The 19,986-nt window shown below is 38.0% G+C and overlaps 1 protein-coding gene across 1 annotated transcript; it reads left to right on the top strand.

Annotated features, from left to right (window-relative positions):
• Positions 1-5,695: 5,695 nt before the first annotated feature.
• LOC119903019 lies at positions 5,696-13,728 on the top strand. The gene is made up of 4 exons (XM_038719412.1): positions 5,696-5,719; positions 6,922-7,160; positions 9,421-9,445; positions 13,319-13,728. Exons 2-4 carry the CDS (start codon positions 6,948-6,950, stop codon positions 13,459-13,461), a joined length of 381 nt encoding a protein of 126 aa, XP_038575340.1. The 5' UTR covers positions 5,696-5,719; positions 6,922-6,947; the 3' UTR covers positions 13,462-13,728.
• Positions 13,729-19,986: the final 6,258 nt, after the last annotated feature.

The following is a 19,986-nucleotide window of genomic DNA, read 5'->3' as shown; positions in this document are numbered from 1 at the left end:
ATTTCTCCACAATCCTCTGCAATCATCTGTGCTTATAGTTAAGTAGGAATGGATGTCAGGGATTGTTATTAAAGATGGTGACTGTTACAGATGTCAAATTGCATGATTCCCACTGGGATTAACTGCAGAATTCTTCAATCTTCTGAATAGAAAAAAAAACATGTGGTTTAGTGTCAAGAATTTCTGTTACTTTGTGATGTGGATTTGTTTAATCATTAATAGTGCACCTATTACACCTCAAGGAAGCTGGATCAAAATTATTCCCCACAGGTAAGTGGATAATCATGCATAGGTCTGAAACTGTCTAAAAAAGGCTGTTTTGTTCATGATCACCTTCAAAAACCTTCAATGTCAAGTTAAAAAATGTAGCTCTGGATTTTATTTTTCTAAAATTTGGATAAATTCTTCTTTGACAGTTCTCTGTTATTTTTTAAATCCTCTTTGTGAACACTGAAGGTATGTGTTTGACATCAAATGACGTGATATCAGTGGTAGCTGGCCCCCAATGACTATTATTTATGTGAAGAGAGAAGGAACAAAATTAATGTTGCCCATACTGCTGTCACACACGTGGCTCTCTCTCCCTTATTTTCCTTTCTTTTAGTTAAATGCAGAGTTAACTATTCTATTTGATTTTTTTGATTTATAAAGCAAATTAATAAAGTAATAGGCAGAAAAATCCTGTTTACAACAAGGAAATAAGACCAAAATAGCCTTTTTTTGACAGTGAACAGCTTTGTGTAGGAATTAGCCTTTAGTCAGCAGATCTTTCAAAATTAGGTTTGAATGTGACACTGTGCATGAGTAAGTTATTGCTGCGCTCTGCAGTTTTGTAAAAGCACTGAAAAGCACTGGATCTGCTAACTAGGAAGGCTGTTCATGTTTGACTCAATGGATGTCTCTGACCAACAGTCCTAACCAGGAGAGACAAGCATTGTGTGCATCTTAAACATGAAGTACAGCAGTTGTTGTAGTTGTATAAAATAAATGCGCTGATTAACTACTTATTTTTAATGTGTGCTTTACCATCTCAGAAAAATTCCCCCTTTGTCTATGATGTTGGCTTAGCATATTATCATCATTTAATATTTTTATTGCTATATACAGTATATATATATGTGTGCGTCTGTCACGGCCCTGCGATGGATTGGCGACCTGTCCAGGGTGTACCCTGCCTTTTGCCCAATGTCAGTTGATATTGGCTCCAGCCAAGTAAACCTAACTGAAACACACAAGGAACAATGTCACAAAATGAAACATAACACAGAGAACATAAATGACTTGCTAACAAAAAACAAAAGCAAAGAACACAGAGACAGTAACACAAGACTAGAAACACTGATGAACTCATAACAAGGAAACCTGACGAATAAACAAATGACCAAAGTAACACATACATAAACTAAAGAGAAGAGCAAACACAAGGGCAGGGTATGAACAAATAAAACAAATACAAAACACACCCCACAAACCCAAACCCATGACAATGGTCAAATGAAAACGCAGTGTAAGCTGACTAATGTTAGCTCAACTTCTCCAACCAGCCAATGCTGGCAGAATGAACAATTGCCATGGTAACCTGTGACTGGTTGAGTAGAGAAATTACCATAAGAAACAGATACTGTGTAAACCCCTGGCTAGGGAAATATTTGGAGAACTTTTCGTCACCATGAAATACTTTAAGTATCCATGCTGATGTCGATGCCGTTACAGTGTCATTGAGAGGTTTCTCCAATCATGTTTCCTTCCATACAATATCATGAAAATGAACTTGTGAACCACTAGTACCTGTCAGGAGATGTTGTATCACTAAGACATATTTTGGCTCTCTGTGCCAAGCCTGGACTTCTTTATTTAGACTTCTTTATTTATTTATTTCAAAGGATTTTTTTTTTTTTCCAGACCCGATCACAGTAAGTCCAACCCCACATCCCATCTGCTCCCTTCTGATCAAAGAATAAAATATACATGCATACACAAACAAATGGTTAAGCTGCTTAGATAAATCGCCACATACATGAACTAAGCAAATAATACATTTCAGCACAAAGATGCTCCTCACCAGGAAAAAAACAAATATATAAAATAGCAGGGGAATACACAGTGTAAAACATTGTTTACTAAAAAGCAACCAATCAAAGAGTAAATAAGATAAAAACCATTCATAAAATCTATACCTTGTTTGATTTCAATATATGATTAAATCTTTTGTTATTTAGGATGAAACCTTTTGTCATGTTCCATTTGCATGAGATTATTACACTTTTTAAAAGGTAACTGGTCAGGATTTAAACATAAAATACTCTATTCCATATCTATTTCTCAGCCTGAGCTGACAAGACACAAGTCCAAACTTTTAACAACGTAAGAAATAGACAACTATGAAGGCATATCATTCAGCAAATTTTATTGAATTGGTTTAAAGAATAGTGTGATGCAATGCAGTTCTGTCAAATCTATTGCAGTCATTTTTCTTCCAAGAATACATGTTTGCAGCTCCTCTATGACTGATACAAAATACTTACTATGTAGCTGTCTTGGTCTCTTACTCTTTCTGGAAATATATAAGCAATAGGTATTGGATAGATGCATGGATGGATTAGATTCAACTTTTCACTATTGTGAGTGCAAAATACAATATTGGCTGAAATTATGTTATTGTGTCATATAGGTCTATTGCTTGTCTGTTTGGAAACAATTGTGATGTAAAAGGCAGTTTTGTATGTGAACTAAGCCAAATCCAGTAACAAATTAAATATATCATTACATATTAATTTCATCTCAACTGTCTAAAGACTAAAAGGTACCAAGAATGTGACGCAATATAGTGTACACGTGGCTTTGTATTAGTAATGTTTGTATTAGGAATTGTAATGCAACTTAAACTATCAGACAACCTGACTTTCTCCATTTCCTATAACAGCCTGGCTTCTCTTCTGCAACCCTACAGCGACAACAGTGTGCAACACTAGCTAGCTTAGAAAAGTCCGCTAAGATCAGAAAAAAACCATCCCCCTCCACAGTGAGTCCAACAAAAAGTCCAACATTACTGCAATGTATTGGTAGCTTGCTAATCTTAGCTAACATTATGTTGCTTGCTAAAGCGGAAGAATTGATCCTTCGCTAAGCCACGCCCCCCTTAGTTACTGTTACAAAATGGCAGTGCTGCCACTGTCTATTACTGCAGGTACATTGTGCATTTGAAGGTTGTATACAGGCTGTCAAACTGACGTGAAAAAAACTAATGATAAAAGCTAAAGTCTACCGATCAAAGAGTAAAAGTGAACCACAAATCACCTGACTATTGAGAAAGAGGACAACGATAGTAAGGATCAACATTGTTTCTGTGCAGCTGGATAGGTCTCTATTCACTATTATAGTCATAGTCACAGTAGGGCTATATAACATTACATTCAGTAATAAGTTAGCTAGCGTTACATTAGGAACAATCCACAGCCTACATTTTTCTGCATTTGTTTTAGGTTTTGAAAAGAGAAAAAATCCTACTTGTCCTTTCAACCTCTCTGGGTAGCGACTGTAACTATTACAAGTGCCCCAAGAACAGCGTTTGACCATATCTTAAAATATGGTAAAAGAAAGCTCCTTTTACATTAGAGTCAATGGTGCGCAGCCATGAAAGTGTCGGACCTCAGTTAGAGCGAGTCCTATACTGCGCTGTGATCGGGGCGTGACTTAGCGAAGGGTCAATTGCTAGCTAAGTAACATAGCAAAGTACTGAATCTGCTTATTCATCCTGACTCCTTTGGCCCATCGTAGGCCTATATGCCAAACAGCCCTGGCCCACTTTAACCCCTGTGCATAACTAACAATTGCTTTCTATTAGCCAAGATCAATGCAAGGCAGGGGCAGCCAACTAGCTAACAGTTACCTAAGCTAAGTTGGGGTTGATCAGCTGGCTGTGGCTTGGCTGCACATCGTGGGTATGGCGCTGGTTGCTTCATGGCATTGGCTGATGGGGTGATTTGCAAACAGCATGCTAATCAGTATGATGGAGCCAGTGGTCCAAACAAAATATAGGAACATTACAGATATTCAAATATATTTTCTAGCATTAGGTGTTCAGTCTTGTGAATGTCATGTCACTGTTTTGGCCACTGTCAATTTCCGCCCAAAATGCCAAACAATTGTTCAAAATAGTTAAATATCGGCATTTATAGAAATTCACAGGTAAATGTCATGCTTCAGAGATGTAAACTGGTCTGGCAAAAATACATTAGGCTCATTGGCAGATTTTTTGTTTGATACAATTTTTTTTTCAAAATTATACAATATTTTGGTGGTTTGTAAAAAGGAGATTTGTTTGCAGTGTGTAAATCCTATCTGCCACTTCTGTCTGTGATCTTCATTTTGTGATGGCCACCAAGGATGGCATCAGTGAAATTATATCAATAAGGTTACCAGATGTCAGCATGACAGTGTATGTAGCACGGTTTAATATGACTGATAATGATCTAACTTACACCACAAAAGAACAAGAAAAATGTATCCACTTGAGCTTTAACACCAGAAAATGCCATTTGCTCTTTGGAGAAAACATCTGTCTGAGACAAGAAAAGGTCATTTGGAAAAAGCAAATTCCACACTTGAAAGGAGGATGTCGTACATGCAAAGATTTTATCATTAAGGAGACAAAACTGTGAGAATTGCCCTAAGCATGGCAAACAAAGCTGTTTGAAAGATTAATAAAGATGACATGAGCTCAAGACCAAAATGGAAAAAGACCCACAGTTCAGTGGATACTGGAAAGAGGCTCTTCTGTGTTAGAGAGAAGAAGTTATTTTCAGCTCTGAGCAAACTCTCAGGATCCAGAAATGGAGAAACACTATGAAGGACAGCAAACCATTCAGGATGTCTGCAAGGGTCTGTGAACTTGTTGTCAGGTGTTCAGGTTCCCTGTCTGAGTCTAGCAACGTGGATGACCACCAGGGACTTTCCATCATCCCAACTTTTAAGCTGTTTTATATTTTAATAGCATTCTCTACCTGCAGAGAAGTAACGTCACTCTTGAGCACAAACACAAAATACCCTTCTAGAATGTTATCTGATCATTGAATATTGCAATTGACAAGGTTAACCAAAAAGCAGTGATAGTAATTAATTGTATCCAAAAGTTCCAAAAACATTCTGCATATCCATATATGCATTCAAGCCATGGTGGACAAAAGACACCTCCCCCAGCTTCCTCACAGGTGACAAAGTGTGCAGAGTGCTATTGATAAAATGTAAATTTATGACACTGACTGATTTGACTATAATTTAAGACAACATCTAGGAAACAGGTTAAGGAATTTATGCAAAGTAAAGATATGACTTCAAAGCTGCTGATCACGGCGACATACAGATGGTGAGTATCATGCTCATTTTCAAGTTCAAAATCCTATTTAGGGGTTGTACCAGAACAGGTTTACATGGTTTAATTTTCAAAAAACACCATATTTTTTTGTCATACTGCATGTTGCTGTAGCTCCTCTTTTCACCCTGTGTTGAAGGCTTCGTTTTAGCTATGGAGTGATACATCTTGTCTCTAATGATCTTTGTTGTGGGAGTTGCACATGCGCAGTTCCTAGTTAAGGACTACTAGCCAAACAGAAGCACAGAAAGGCGGGTCAGCGAAAAGAGGGTAAACAGCTTCGGTTCAGCTGTAGGCTAGATGTTGCAGACCAGGTTGGCAATTTGGACTGGAGCGTGTTTCAGAGTGGTGAGTTATTAATTTGTAACAAAAGTATTTTTCATCCATAAAGTTTTAACTGAGCTCTGTCTCTACATCACAGTAACTACTTTATGTCCACTGGCTGCCTGGAGGGTAGCTAGTGTTTGGAAGGGAGAGGAGAGCTGTGTGCTGCAGCTCTGTGTTTTTCCACTGGTGTTTTTGAGGGCGTGTCGGACTAGGCGCTCAGCGAGCATTATGACACGTAATTTCATTGTGACGTTACAAGAAAGGGGAAAAGAAACAAGCTGTTTTCAAGCGGTTCAGAGCAGAGTTTTCTGTGGGAGATGGGAACTCCCTTTGGGCTTTTTCACTTTGCAAACCTAGTACATGCACAAAAAAGAGATATAACTCTATAAAGGTGGGGGGAAAAGGAAAAAAAAACATAGTACCACCTCTATAAAGGAAAAACCTGAATAAATGAGTGGAGAAACAACAAATGCAGATACTTCCACACAGGTGCACTGCATGGTACAATTAAGCAGTTAACATACAATCATGATCTGTGGCATGTATAAAAATGCTAAGCAGGCCCAGTGGAATCTGATTTTGTATCAAGATGGCATAAGGAAAAAATCTAAGTGACTTTGAAAGAGGGTTCATTGTTGGGGCATGCATTGCAGGAGCTTCAGTCACGGATATTCCTCAACTGACCAGTGTTTCATTAGATATCAATATGTTCTTACACTCATACAGTCATGCCCTATGAGGGATGTACAATTGCACATGTGCAGAAATAAACAGTGAGAGTACGAGCTCCCTGTTCTGGTTGAAGCAACAACTATGAGTGTGTGTGTTTATTCCTCCGTTAAGTAAGCTGGTATTCCTACCCTAAAGATGACAGCACCAACAGGTTATGGACCCAGGAGGGAACACAGAAGCCGATGGCATAGATTATGTTATTAAGAAAAATTACGAGTTGTGGGAGACTAAGTTTTTGGGGCACATGCGTTTGCTAGGGCTAAATGCCACCATATTAAACATGGGTAAAGACGAAGACGATGAAGACAAAAATGAAGAAGCCTACGCCAAATTGATACAAGTTTTGGATGATAAAAGTCTTTCTGTGGTCATGAGAGAAGCAGCAGATGATGAGACTGTACTGAAGATATTAAGGTAACATTATGCAGGAAAAAGGGAAGCCACATGTGATTAGCCTCTACACAGAGCTAACTTCTCTTTGTGTGTTACAGACTATATCATTCATGCTGAGACGGCTATGACAGCACTGAGGAATGCTGATGAGACTTTGAGTGACGGGCTGTTAATTGCAATTGTCCTGAAAGGGTTGCCCGAATCATTTAAGCCGTTTGCCATCCACATAACACAGAGTGACGAGCAGATGACTTTTGGCGAGTTCAAAACCAAGTTGAGGAGCTACGAAAGCACCGAGAAATTTAGCGCCATTTCCACTGATGACAACGTGATGAAGGCAAGTAACGTTAACACTAGCTGGCCAAGAGGAAAAGATAAAGAGCATGAGATAATCTGCTATAACTGCGGCCAAAAAGGGCACAAAGCCCGGGACTGTATGGTTACTGGCGAGTGCAGAGAACAGAGACAGTGGTGTAGCTTTTGCAAGAGTTCCACTCATAAAGGCGCTAATTGCCGACGAAAAAGAAGAGACAATGCTGATTGGGCAACAAATCAAAGTGTATTGTTTTAGTGTATTGTACTATTGTTTAGTTTAACTAGATGTGGACCAATTATTTCATGGAGATCTAAGAAGCAGCCAACGGTAGCTTTATCTACATGTGAAGCAGAGTACATGGCACTGGCTGCTACTACACAAGAAAGTTTGTATCTTGTACAGTTATTGAGCGAGATGGATAGTGAGTGCCAATATGCACCAGTAAAAATCTTTGAAGATAACCAGGGTGCAATTGCTCTATCATTTCATTCGGTCTGCACTCAGTGATGGTAAAGCAATCCTTGAATATTGTCCAACGACAGACATGGTTGCAGATGTTTTGACTAAATCCATGAATTTCTCATTTCTGAACTTTGTTTCATAAATGAGAAATTCATGGGTTATATGTTTGAACTATAGACTGCCAGACATTTGTATAACTGTGAACTAAGTGTGTACAGTTATGGATAAGGTTAGCTTTACTATGACTTGTATAGTATAAGAGCAAGTGGGGGTGTTAACATATCGACTAATATGTTGTTTAAATGTGTTCTTACACTGATAGAGTCATGCCCTGTGCGGGATGTACAATTGTGCATGTGCAGAAATAAATAGTGAGAGTACGAGCTCCCTGTTCTTGTTGAAGCACCAACGATGAATATGTGTGTTTATTCCTCCGTTAAGTAAGCTGGTGGTATTCTTACCCTAAAGATTACAGCACCAACACAACGGGACAATGTAAAATGGGTCGCTCATAGTGATGAACGAACACAGAATTATCCCCTGAATCTTCAGCTCCACCACAATTTCAACCAGGACAATAGACCAGGATTAGATGGCAAAAAAGATGAAGCGATGTTTTAAGCTCGAATCACTAGAGGCATGGTCAAGTGAAACTGGAGTGCTGTTGTGTGCATTTAAAGGACACAGTGTTTCCTGACTTGAGCATCTGCCTCAATTATAAAAGAAGAAATCAATATTTAGGAGCCTTCACTGTCTTCAGCTGTGCTTCCTCTCCAGTTTGGGTATATATAATGGAGTGATATCCTATTTAGACAGCTTCTTTGACCTTTTGTGCGCTTTTGGTTTTATTTGAATATTAATTTGTATATCTCTACTGACTTTTGTTGCTGTGGTAACAAACTGCCACCTCCACACAGCCCACAATAACAAGCTTTTACGAAAACATAATTTATTCTGTTATATACCTTGTTGAGCTAATAACAGTTTCTTTAAGACTCTGTAGAAATTAATTTTTGGACTGTAAATAGTGCACTTTGAAGACAAAATGTATAATAATGTTGTCACGTGTTACTGTATTTGTACCCTAGGGCGGCAATTGGTTTTGCAGCAGTAAAACTGTAATAACACACAATGACAAAACACACACACAAAACACTTAAATACAACATATAAGGACAAGAAATAACAGAGAGAGCATAGGAACTCTATCTTTAAGTAAAACGCAAAGCAATATTCACCAAGAGTGGTTATCAAGCTGATATTAACTTTCACTATTAGAGGTTAGCAGTGAAAGGACTGAGGGTATGAAGGAGTGTTTATATCTGCTGGTGTAGTGAGTTTATTAAGTGGAAACCCAAATGGAAAGGTATGAAACTTTGTGTGGGTGCCATCAGACAGGATGGATTCTGTTCTGTTTTGTCATATAAATCGGACTTTTCTGATGAATACATTTATTTCTGTCTGCTGCCTTTTTATTGAGTACTTGAGCACACACATGACTACAACACCAACAAGGCTTCCATCTCTGTAGGCTTAATTCTTTCACTTCTTATTTTCCGTTTGCGAAATAAAAATAATAGTTCTGCTTATTAAAGAGGATTTAGATATTAAAAGAATATTTTCATTAGGGTTAATGAAAAAGACAAAAAGGAATGCTTGTTGGACAAGTTCTTTCTACAGTGCTAATTTGACTTTAAACCCTAAAACCACTTACTGTTGTTGCAAATATACCGTTTGTAATCCTGCCCTCTTGTAAGTAATGTTTCTTAGAAAGCTTTGAACTGACAGACCAATTAAATGTGTTTTGTATTCTTTACAGATATCTACAGCGCACAGTACAGTAAGTAAGTATGCCTTTAAATCACACCTTGTACTTTGTTACTTAGGCAGGCGGTCTAATAAGCAGAAATGATCCAAATCATGCTGTGAATAAAGTGGTCGATAAGTTTTTAAAACAAATTCTGGTGATGGATATTTTGTTATTGGCATTAATAATTTATTGACACATGTATAATGAGGCTTCCGCACCCAGAATAATATTACATCACCATGGTGTATTAGGAGTTTGTATGTGAGAGAGGGTAGATGGGTAACTGAGTGCCTGAGGGCTGAGTGGTAGAGGCACAGTCTCTGCATCGCTCCCTCTCCCCAGTCTGGCAAATGTGCTACAAGGTTTGAGATGCACTTGAGCTCCCTTAAAGTGCAGTATTTTTCTTGCCACAACTTGAAAATGCAAATCAAAGCATGAGGACAGGAAATGAAGCACCTGGAGACACATGGTGATTGCTGGAGCGAGGTGATTTGTAATTAGCCTCTTGACAAACCAGATTTTCAGGATAATGATTGTCTTCAGAGGTTCAGAATTTGAATCCATTGGATTAACATTATTTCAGCCACTCCTGATACTGATTTATTTTCATTACCATAGTAAAGTGTACATATTATTATACTGTAACTGTTTCCAAATAAACACAAATAAATGTAACTTACAAATCAGCTTAAAAGCCACTTAAAACCTGTTTTTGCTAGCCTCTAGTTAGGCCTAGGTGATAAATGGTATTAATTTGATCACCTTCAATATGTGTCTTTATACGATGTTTAAAAAGTCTACATTCGTCATGTGAAGAGGGTGTATTGATAACAGATAGTGCACATAATAATAATAATAATTATTATTTATTTATTTGCAAGGACAGTGCATATTAACATGACAGCTCAAAATATGCCAGAGTTAGCCAAAAGGCTATTTTTCATCTGTAGTCCTAGGCCCGATGTACAATAGGCACCCTGAAAATAGGTAATAGGTAAAACAAATTGATTGTCACATGGCAAAAATACAATAAATATTACATTTGCTACAGTTGCAGGAATAAGACGCCAAAACAAACATGCAACAAGGAGTTCATGCGCTACAGAGTTTAAGTAGAAATGCAGCTGGAGACGACAGAACATAAGAGCACAAGCTGCAGTTCATAAAACAACTAGAGTCAATATTAAGAACACAGTCAAAGACATTAGTCAGTTATAATACAAAGCTTAAGAGACAGAGTAAACAAAATTAAACTAAAAAAAACATGCAAGATGACTCAAGAAAGCGGCGGTGGTAGTTCACTGCTGGCATGTTTTACTGCTAAGGAGCCAACGTTTTAATGATGAGCGGAATATATTATAACTATTAATTTCTCTGATTGACGTTGGGATGTTGTTACATTCTTTTGAAGCTTTAATAGAAAAGGCTGACTGACTAAACGCAGTTTTCCTGAATGGAATGACACAGTCCCCTCTGGATGTTTCTCGAGTGAGGCGACTGGAGTTGGACCTTAAACTCAGAAACTCACTAAGAGGTGGAGGGGCCAGGCCATGAAGGATTTTATATGCTAGACAGATATTTGTGAACTTAATAAAATTTTCCCAACTTAATAAATTATATTTTCACAGAATATTGCAGTGATGAAAATGACGTGGTTTCTTATCCAAAACTTTAAGTGTTTGCTTGTATAGGGACTGTATTGGTTTTAAAGCGGTGTGGTTGGCCTGAGACCAGATGGTGAGGCAGTAAGTCATATGCGAAAAAATCAGTGAATGCATAAACATTTTGGCTGCTCGGGTGGACATTGAGTTCCTGATAAATCGAAAATTAGATGATGGTGATATGAGAATTAAAATTAAATTTGGAGTCTATGAGAATACCAAGATACTTCTATTCTGTAACTATTTGAAGTTTTTCACCAGATATTACAATGTCTGGATTTGCTGTGGAGTTGGTAGTTTTAGTAAAAAACATACCAACTGTCTTGGAGACATTTAACTGATGGCTACACTGGTTTAGCCATTCACTGATCTTTACCATAGCGTTTGTAAGTTTAGTTGCCACTGCTGTTTTTGATTGCCCATGTATGTATAGAACTGTATCGTCTGCATACATTTGAATATTTACTTCTGGGCACACACATAGTAGGTTGTTAATATATATGCAGAACAGAAGAGGGCCCAGAATTGACCCTTGGGGCACTCCAGTGGACAAGTGAAGAGGTTCAGACTGATAGCTGCCAATACGTACGGTTTGTGATCGTTGATAAAGATGCTACCCACTTAAGAGCACTATCCGAGAAATTAAGATGAGAAAGTTTGGAGAGTAAAATTTTATGATTAACAGTGTTGAAAGCTTTCCTGAGATCTAAAAAGATAGCTCCAACAACGCAATTGTTCAAGCAATGATTTAATGTTTTCAACGAAAAAGCAGTTTGCTGTCTCGGTAGAGTGGTTTGGCCTAAATCCAAATTGTAGTGGATGGAGGGAAAAGACAGTGTTGTTCAAGTGATCTCTAATTTGTTGAGATACCCACTTTTCCAGAACCTTTGACATTACTGGCAAAATACTAATGGGTCTGTAATTGGAAATGATTTAGATAGACTGATTTATAATTTTTGTGATGGGGATAACTAATGATGAACCTAATTCTTTCAGCATTATAGTATCCATTCCAAACAAATCTTTAGCTTTTGATGTGTTAAGTGACTTGATTAAGGCTTCTATATTTCTTTCAGAGGCACTGGAAAACACAAGGCTGGGCTCTGACGACAAAACAGAACAAATACTTGTGTCTATCTGTGAAAAACAAAACGCAATAGATGCAACAGAGTCAACAAAATAGTTGTTAAATGCCGTAGCAACAATAGCTGGATCAGAGATACGTTTTCCATCTAATAAAAGTTCAACAGGTTTTCTTTCTTTGTGTTCCTGCCCCATCAGTTTTTTTAATTGATCCCAAATCAACTTCGAATTTCCCCCTGCTTTGCTTATTATGCTCAGAAAAAAGTCAGCCCTTGACTTTCTCAACAGAGCTGTTACTTTGTTCCTCAGCATTGAAAAACAGTGTTTATCATGACATAATTTTGATTTATTTGCCTTTATTTTTTTTGCTTTCATCACTTTCAGAATTTCAACATTAATCCATGAAAGACTATTCTTGGAGTTTCTATTTCTAAATTTCTGAGTAAACTCCTTAATGAAATATTGCAGTCTACTTGAGAGCACAGTACTTCCCTCATGTAAGTCTTTCCCTGCAAGCAAATTACTCCAATTAAATCTATTTATTATGTTTTTGAAACGGTCCTGCTCTTTGTTCGGTATTCTGATAGATTCTTGCTCCTTAGCAGTGGAAACACAAAATCTTTTGCTTGTTAATTTTCTTGCCTCCAGAACTAGATTGTGGTCTGATAGGCCTGTGATCATATTAAAGGGTTTTGTGATTCTTTCTGGTTTGTTGCTAAATATTAACATTTCAGACACATAACACGAATCAAAGCTTTTGTTCTTGGAAATTGGCTTGTCCCAAATACTAAAAAAAAAAACTGTTCCCAAATAGCTATAGATGTTAGCAATGATAGCAGCCAGTTGATTATCTCACATTTGTTGTACACTATTTCTGTTTGAAATGCCAATCCCTATTTGTTTTCCCAGGCATCACCATTCAGTAATTTTGCCATTTGACGCCAAATAAGTCCAGGTGGAGAGGGATTTTTAGCCTGGTATTAATTTATTCAAGTTTTCTTTAATGAATCATTTGACGCAAATTTTAATGTAGCAGTTTTAAACATTCTTGTCTGACACAATTTTCATTATTCATGTATTTGTTTTATATACAGTATATCTGTATGCACTCGTATCCTATTAATGAATGTTACTAACTTGCCCTCCCCTTCTTTTTCTTCCAGAGTCCGGATCTATGATTGCAAGCCACCTACTGTCCCTATGTTCCTGCTCAACACCCACTGCTGTGTCTTATTATCCTACTGTTATTTGTATTTATATTTGTATTATTACCACTACCATTACTATTATTTCATCTATCTGTTGAACTTGCTTGGTGCTGTGTGTTCTCCCCAATATCCCCCTCCTCAATCCCGGTCAAAGCAGTTGGCCGTCTATCCTGAGTCTGGATTCTGCCTACCTGTTAAAAGGGAGATTTTCTTTGCCAATGTCACCAAATGCTTGCTCATGGTAGGATTTGTTGGGTACAATAATGATAACTTGTTTTATTTTAAATTGTGCTATAGAAATAAAATTGAATGGAATTGAATTGAAGCACAACCTTAATAAAGTCATGGACCAAACCAGCAAGGAACGCAAATGTTTCCAGAGTATGTGAGGGGTAAGATGCTGACTCCGGGTAAATATGCAATTTTTAAATATCAAATGGGAGAGATGCACCCCTTTCAATCATCACACACATTTAGAACGCCATTACCCTTATCTTATCCATCCATTATTCTAGAGTCATACTCATAAAACTTCATTTGCACGAAATGAATCATCCACATATCAAACTGGTATGACATAGCACCCATAGTAAATCTCTGAGACATATTATGCACCTTTATTTTAGACTTCTTTGACCAAGTCTGGCAACTCTCACAAATCTTTTTACTTCCTTTGGACTGTTTTGCCCTCTGTAAAAACTTGTTTACTCCCTGAAGAAACATTTTCCCATCTAATAGAGGTAGGAAGAACAAATAGCTAGGTTGAACTAATTACTGTAGGAAACCAGCCAAAACCTCTCGCTCTTTGTCTCCACCCTTGCTCTCTCTCGCTTTCTGTTTCTCACACACACACACACACACACACACAAGTGCCACACAAACACTTTTTTTCTTACACTCACTTTCCCCTTGTCTCTTCTGAGATCTGACCGCAGGGAGTGTTTCTATATGTCAACTTTGCAAGACGGATGGTCGACATCTGCCACAAAGCCTTGCCGGACATATTACCTGAGACACCAAACAATAACCTCTACACACACATCCACACAGACACACACGCAAAAAACACATTGAAGCAGGGCCTGCCTGGCCTTAAACGGTCTGCCAAGACCTGACCTTCTAGTTACGACCATGATCACCCCCATGGGCACGGGTGGCATCTGGCTAGGTGATGTGCATGTCTGTGTGCACTGTGTGTGTTCTACATCATGCGTGCTGGTGTCCCTGCTTCCCTGCTTGCCAGTGCTGGCTTGCATGTTTGCATGTGTTTATCTGTGTCCCTCTGCCTGTGTTTGTGTCTGTGTGTGTGTGTATATGTGTGTATCATTGGCATGAAGAGCAATGCCGCAAGGAGCCTGGGCAGCATCAGAAGGGCCAGTGTGCCCCTAGAGTTTGACCATCTGTGCGTTATTGGTTGTCATTAAGGTTTCTAATTTGGAGGTGTCTTGGGGATTAGCCAAACGAGGGCAGAAAATGTCATTACGCTGTTCCTCCCGCTGAGCTGCCGTGACCATATTTACATATTTATACACCTTAATTGTCTTTGCCTTGCTGCCGTGACATTGAGGCAGCCAGAGTAAAGTGTGAGAGGGGGAAAAAAAAGAGAATGTGAGGACACAGTGGAAGACAGTGATACACACAGTCAAATCAAATTTAGCTCCAGAGTGGATTAAAATTAACAAATTCATCACTGAGCAGACTTGATAAGATTAACAAAAGGCAGAAATACAAAACTGAAAAATGCAAACAGAGAAGAAGAAAAAGATAATTTTCAGAATGTTCCACTGAGTACACGTTTTGACGCCTGCATTAATATCGTATGATTTTAGCGTCACAGTATACAATATGCTCTGTAAATTACACCTCCTTTGCTCTCTTTTGAGGAAAAACAGAGAATATGGGAGCAAATGGAATTATTTCATATATGATATGTTTTGACATATGAGAGCAAGTGTTGGGGCTACACTTGTAGCAATGCTAGTAGTTTGATTACATTTCCCGGTAGTTTTCGGGGTCTCTTTTTATTTTATGGTACACTAATAAGATGTAACAAGCAGTGCTTTGTATTAAATGAAATGATATGTTCAATAAACAAACACAGTTATCCTCTAATTCACTAATAAAAACCTATAAAGCTATGCATTTATAATATTTTATTGTATATTATAAAAGGAAGAGAGCCGAGATTACCCAGAGTCACCTGGTGGATTTTCTCAGTAGGCAGGGATGCTTAGAGTGAGATGAAAAAGAGAATGCTAAATGTGATGGCGATGTCTGCCTTGGACAACCAGGCTCCTTGTCCTGCAAGGCAGTGGTGTGATCGATTGTTGTATACTGCATGGGCTGGGAATTAGGCTACTGATGTTTGGGACAAGCAGTACCAGCAGCCGACCTGTTTTGGAAGGACACACCTGCAGTAATAAATTACTAATGTAACTGTTAGTGTAAAATAGCTCCAATGTGTTTAGCTACTCACTGAAAGTAGCTAAAGCCTGCTCGAAAAAGTCACTAGATCTAAATCTAATCTAATCTAATCTGAAAGTCTGTGATGTCATAACATTTTTACATACTAGAGTTAAAAAGAAAATCAAGTCAAGCTATATGTAACTTACTATAAGTAGTTTTATAATGAGCAATTCTTAAAAAATCAGCAGCAAACATATTTAATGCATTATCAGCATGTATATTAAAATCACCAACAATCAACATCTACAAGCTACTCCTCAATGGAATTAGACTGCCCATAGGAAAGCAAAATCCAAGATGAGATCTCATAGTTGTTTCCTTCATTTCTCTTAGACACAAATGAGCTGCCTTTAATACCAAGGTGAGACCAAAGGCCTTTTCTCTCACTTCTCAAATTCATCTCAGGAGAAACAACCATATAAAATCTCATTTATGTCTGACTCTGATCAACACAAGAGATCTCTAACTGATCTTAAATAAGTCTAATTTAAGTCTCCTGAACATTGGACCATGAGATCAGAGAAAGAGCTCAAAGAAAACTCAGCTATGAATCCTAGGATCTCATGATTCTTTTCAAATATGTCTTAGTTTTCTCATTTTGGCCTCAGGAGCAAAAACTCATCTTATCTTAAATAAGTGTAATTTCAGTTACCAGAATGTGGATCAGAAAAAAAGCTCCAAGATATTTCTCAGTTTTGTCTTAGTGACCCCACTTAGGGGTTATTTTACTCAAGTACTTTACTTACATCAAATGTTGAGGTTGAGTAGTGGTTGAGTTTGTACTTCCCCTTAAATTCAAATCCTTATTGTATTTATTGTTAATTATCTGTTACAAGTTACTGAGAAAAATCAAATACATTTTGACATTGTAAATAATGCACTTTCAAATGTCATGTTTTCCAATTTGTTAAGGTAGTCACAGCCAGCATAACTGGAACACCCAATACTTTTACATGATAAAGGCGCGCAAGAACTGAGATATAACATGTATCAAGCACTTTCACTTTTGATACTTAAGTACATTCTCTATGGAATACTTTTATACCTTTTACTTGAGTAGAATTTTGAGGACTTTAATTGTGGATATGGTATTTCTCCTCTTTTAAGTAAAGGAAAATTGTACTCTATTTAAACAATGACAATCAGTCCTTCGTTGTTAGTTTTAGCTGGATGGTGCAGCAGCAGCATTTTTTCTCTTTGAACAGCGGGAGCGGAGTTCAAATCCAGCTCAGGACAAGCCTCCAGCACGGTTCTCCAAGCATAGACAGTAATGTGATACAATAAAGCTCACAAACATCTCCCCAGAGCTCCCAGATGCTTTTTAGGAGCAATAAGCAAGACATTAATGAACTCAGAAAGATACAATGATGATATCTCACCTGTTTCATTTATCCTATTGTAATCTCAATTCAGTATCCATTTGTCTTACCTGGGTCTCAAAACCTCAATCGCTCTTCATCTCATCCTTTTCTCGTAAGGGGTTTTAGGAGCAACAATTCAGATTGGAGTGATCTCAAAAAGATAAAATGATGAGATCTCATATGTGACTTCCAGTCTCCTATTGTAATCTCAACTCAGTATCCATTTGTCTTACCCAAGTCTCAAAACCTCAATCTCTCTTTATCTCATCCTTTTCTCCTAAGGGGTTTTAGGAGCAACAATTCAGATTGGAGGGATCACAAAAAGATATACTATTGAGATCTTTGTGTTTTCTCAAGAGTTAAACAAAAGACTATTCTGAGCAAAAGATTTTTCTCTGGGTGGGGAACCCCTTCCTTGTTTTTGTTTTACAAGATTACACTTGACCACTTAAGTTTTATTTTAAACTTATACACAGAGTTTACAAGAGTGAGTTTTTATTCCAGCATCTGGATCCTCTTTGTCTTGTGACAAGTTTGGCCTACATCAGGAGTTACAGACAGACTTCTGCATAATGATGACATGATTGGTTTTAAGCATTCAATCTGCTGAGATGTTGTCTTCTGTGGCTGTTAAACTTGACAAAGTATTGAATGTTAGTCATTTTAATGTTCATGTTGATGATGCATTAGCTAAATTTGCTGCTAAAGCAATAGATCACTGCACTGTACGGGTGCTGCTGCAGTCACCCAGGACTGGATCACGGTATGGGCGGCGCACTGGACTTGAAGTGAAAGTAAGCTTTGATAGTCTAATTGGAAACCAGGCTAGCTTAAATTCAACCAGGAAATGGTCATCTATCACTGCAGCCTTCTTCTGCTGTTTGTCGATCAACACGATGTCTGGTTGGTTAGCCATCACCAGTTTGTCAGTCTAATTGGAAACCAGGCTAGCTTAAATTCAACAAGGAAATGGTCATCGTTAGTCACCACACTTTCCCTCAAAGGTGTTGAACACTGGCCTGCTTTGTGTTATATCTCACACCCTTGATGCATTGCAAGAAGTATTTTTTTTGCTTTTTTTTTCATTGAACCTAAGAAAACAGAGATAAGTAGCAATCCAGTCTAAAATAACGTGAGTCTGTGGGTTGGTTTTCCTCCCCAGTTTTTTGAGCCACCAGCTGCTGGTGTGGTCCTAACTCTTTTCTTGATTAAGCTCGGTGCCCCTGTCAGACCTGCTGTCAACCAAACACATACATCGGTACACACACTCAGCAGATTTAAACTAAAAGCACATTTCTGATCTCCAGAGATCTTTTTGTTCACTGCCTTTTAACATTTAGAGAAAGGTAACACAAATGTAAAAATCACTTTGGAAAGAGACTTAGAAAAAATATTTTTCTTTTTTTGTGTGCCCTTTACTTTTTTATGGACTACTGCCTTCAGAGGGGAGGGAATAAAGAGAGAAAAGCAGGTGCGCCACCACGTTCTATTTCTGGAGTAATTAGAGAAGAAATGGCTTCAGTGCCTTTACAAAGTATTCACTGTGGTAGAATCATAGTTGTATTGTGTTGACACTCAAAAAGGAGCCCAGAGAGGTGGAAGTGAAAACGAGGCATTACAGCCGCTCAGCAGTTAACACATTTATTACTCTCTGCAGGTGATTAAGAGCACACTCTACCTGTTTCATGAGGGGGAATCATCTTTTTTTCTCATAGCAATAGCACATTTTTAATTAGAAGGGATAACTCTGATACACAGTAAAAATATATGTAACTTCTGCTGTTGTACTGTGTTTTTGCTGCCTGTATACTGTAGCCTCTGCCTGTCAGATTAGTATATGATGCAAGACAGCTAGTGGAACTGTTAGTCTGTTTTGTTAGCTTCTGTAATTTAGCGCAACTATCTCTTCGTAAAAAAGGGCTTTACAATGTACTAATTCACTTGTTATTAGAATTTAAACCCCTCTTGTTTTTAAGTTAATTGATAATTAATTTGTTAGGATTTTAGCTAACAGCCACGAATATATCTGGCATGCTGCTAAAAACACAATGAATTACAGCATTTCCAACAATTCCTGTCCAAGCAAATGCAGTCAACTGCATGGCACAGTGTTACGTTGTAGTTCTGAATATTTAGTCATTTAATTTATAATATTTCTAAAAATAACAATTAAGGGTCAGTGTGGTCTTGAATAAGATTCAAGCATAATCAGAAAACACAACTGCTTCCATACAGAGATCCCACAACACAGCAACACACGGCATGCCAGCTGTGGCCTTTCTCCAGACATATTCTGGCTCTATTACTTCAACGTTCCCGGCCCAGAGGCAGCTCAACACCGGCTCTGTAACTTTTATACAGCACTGCGAGCCGCGAGAGACAGGGAGTCAGCTTCATACAACATCTTGGAAACTCAAACTGCAATGTTGCAGTAATATTTTCATCAGCTTGAGGTTGAACTAATCCATGCTCATTACATGATAATGCTACACTGACTGCACTTAGCTGACATGATACATTGGCGTTAGCTCACCTGCAGCTTTTCAACATTACTGTCTGGGTGTTTTTCACCAGAGGCTCAGCAATGTGAGCACAGCTAAATGTATTGGATGATAATGAAACGGTTAGTGAGCTAGATAAGCTGATAAACTGAGCTAGATAAATGAGATTATTGTCCCACTTTATAACAGTTAGACCACAGTTAGTAACTTTACTGTACTGGATAGGTCTTCATCTGTGTGTTGTCCTGCATAATTCTGTTACAGTCTTGTATATTATGTGGGTAATGTTAGTCAC

This window comes from Micropterus salmoides, unplaced genomic scaffold (genome assembly GCF_014851395.1).
Source record: "Micropterus salmoides isolate LMB-PRFRI ecotype aquatic unplaced genomic scaffold, ASM1485139v1 Ms_hic_scaffold_14, whole genome shotgun sequence".
In the NCBI taxonomy this organism is placed as follows: domain Eukaryota; kingdom Metazoa; phylum Chordata; class Actinopteri; order Centrarchiformes; family Centrarchidae; genus Micropterus; species Micropterus salmoides.
Note: the sequence above shows the minus strand (reverse complement) of the source record. Positions and strands in the feature narration are given on the sequence as shown.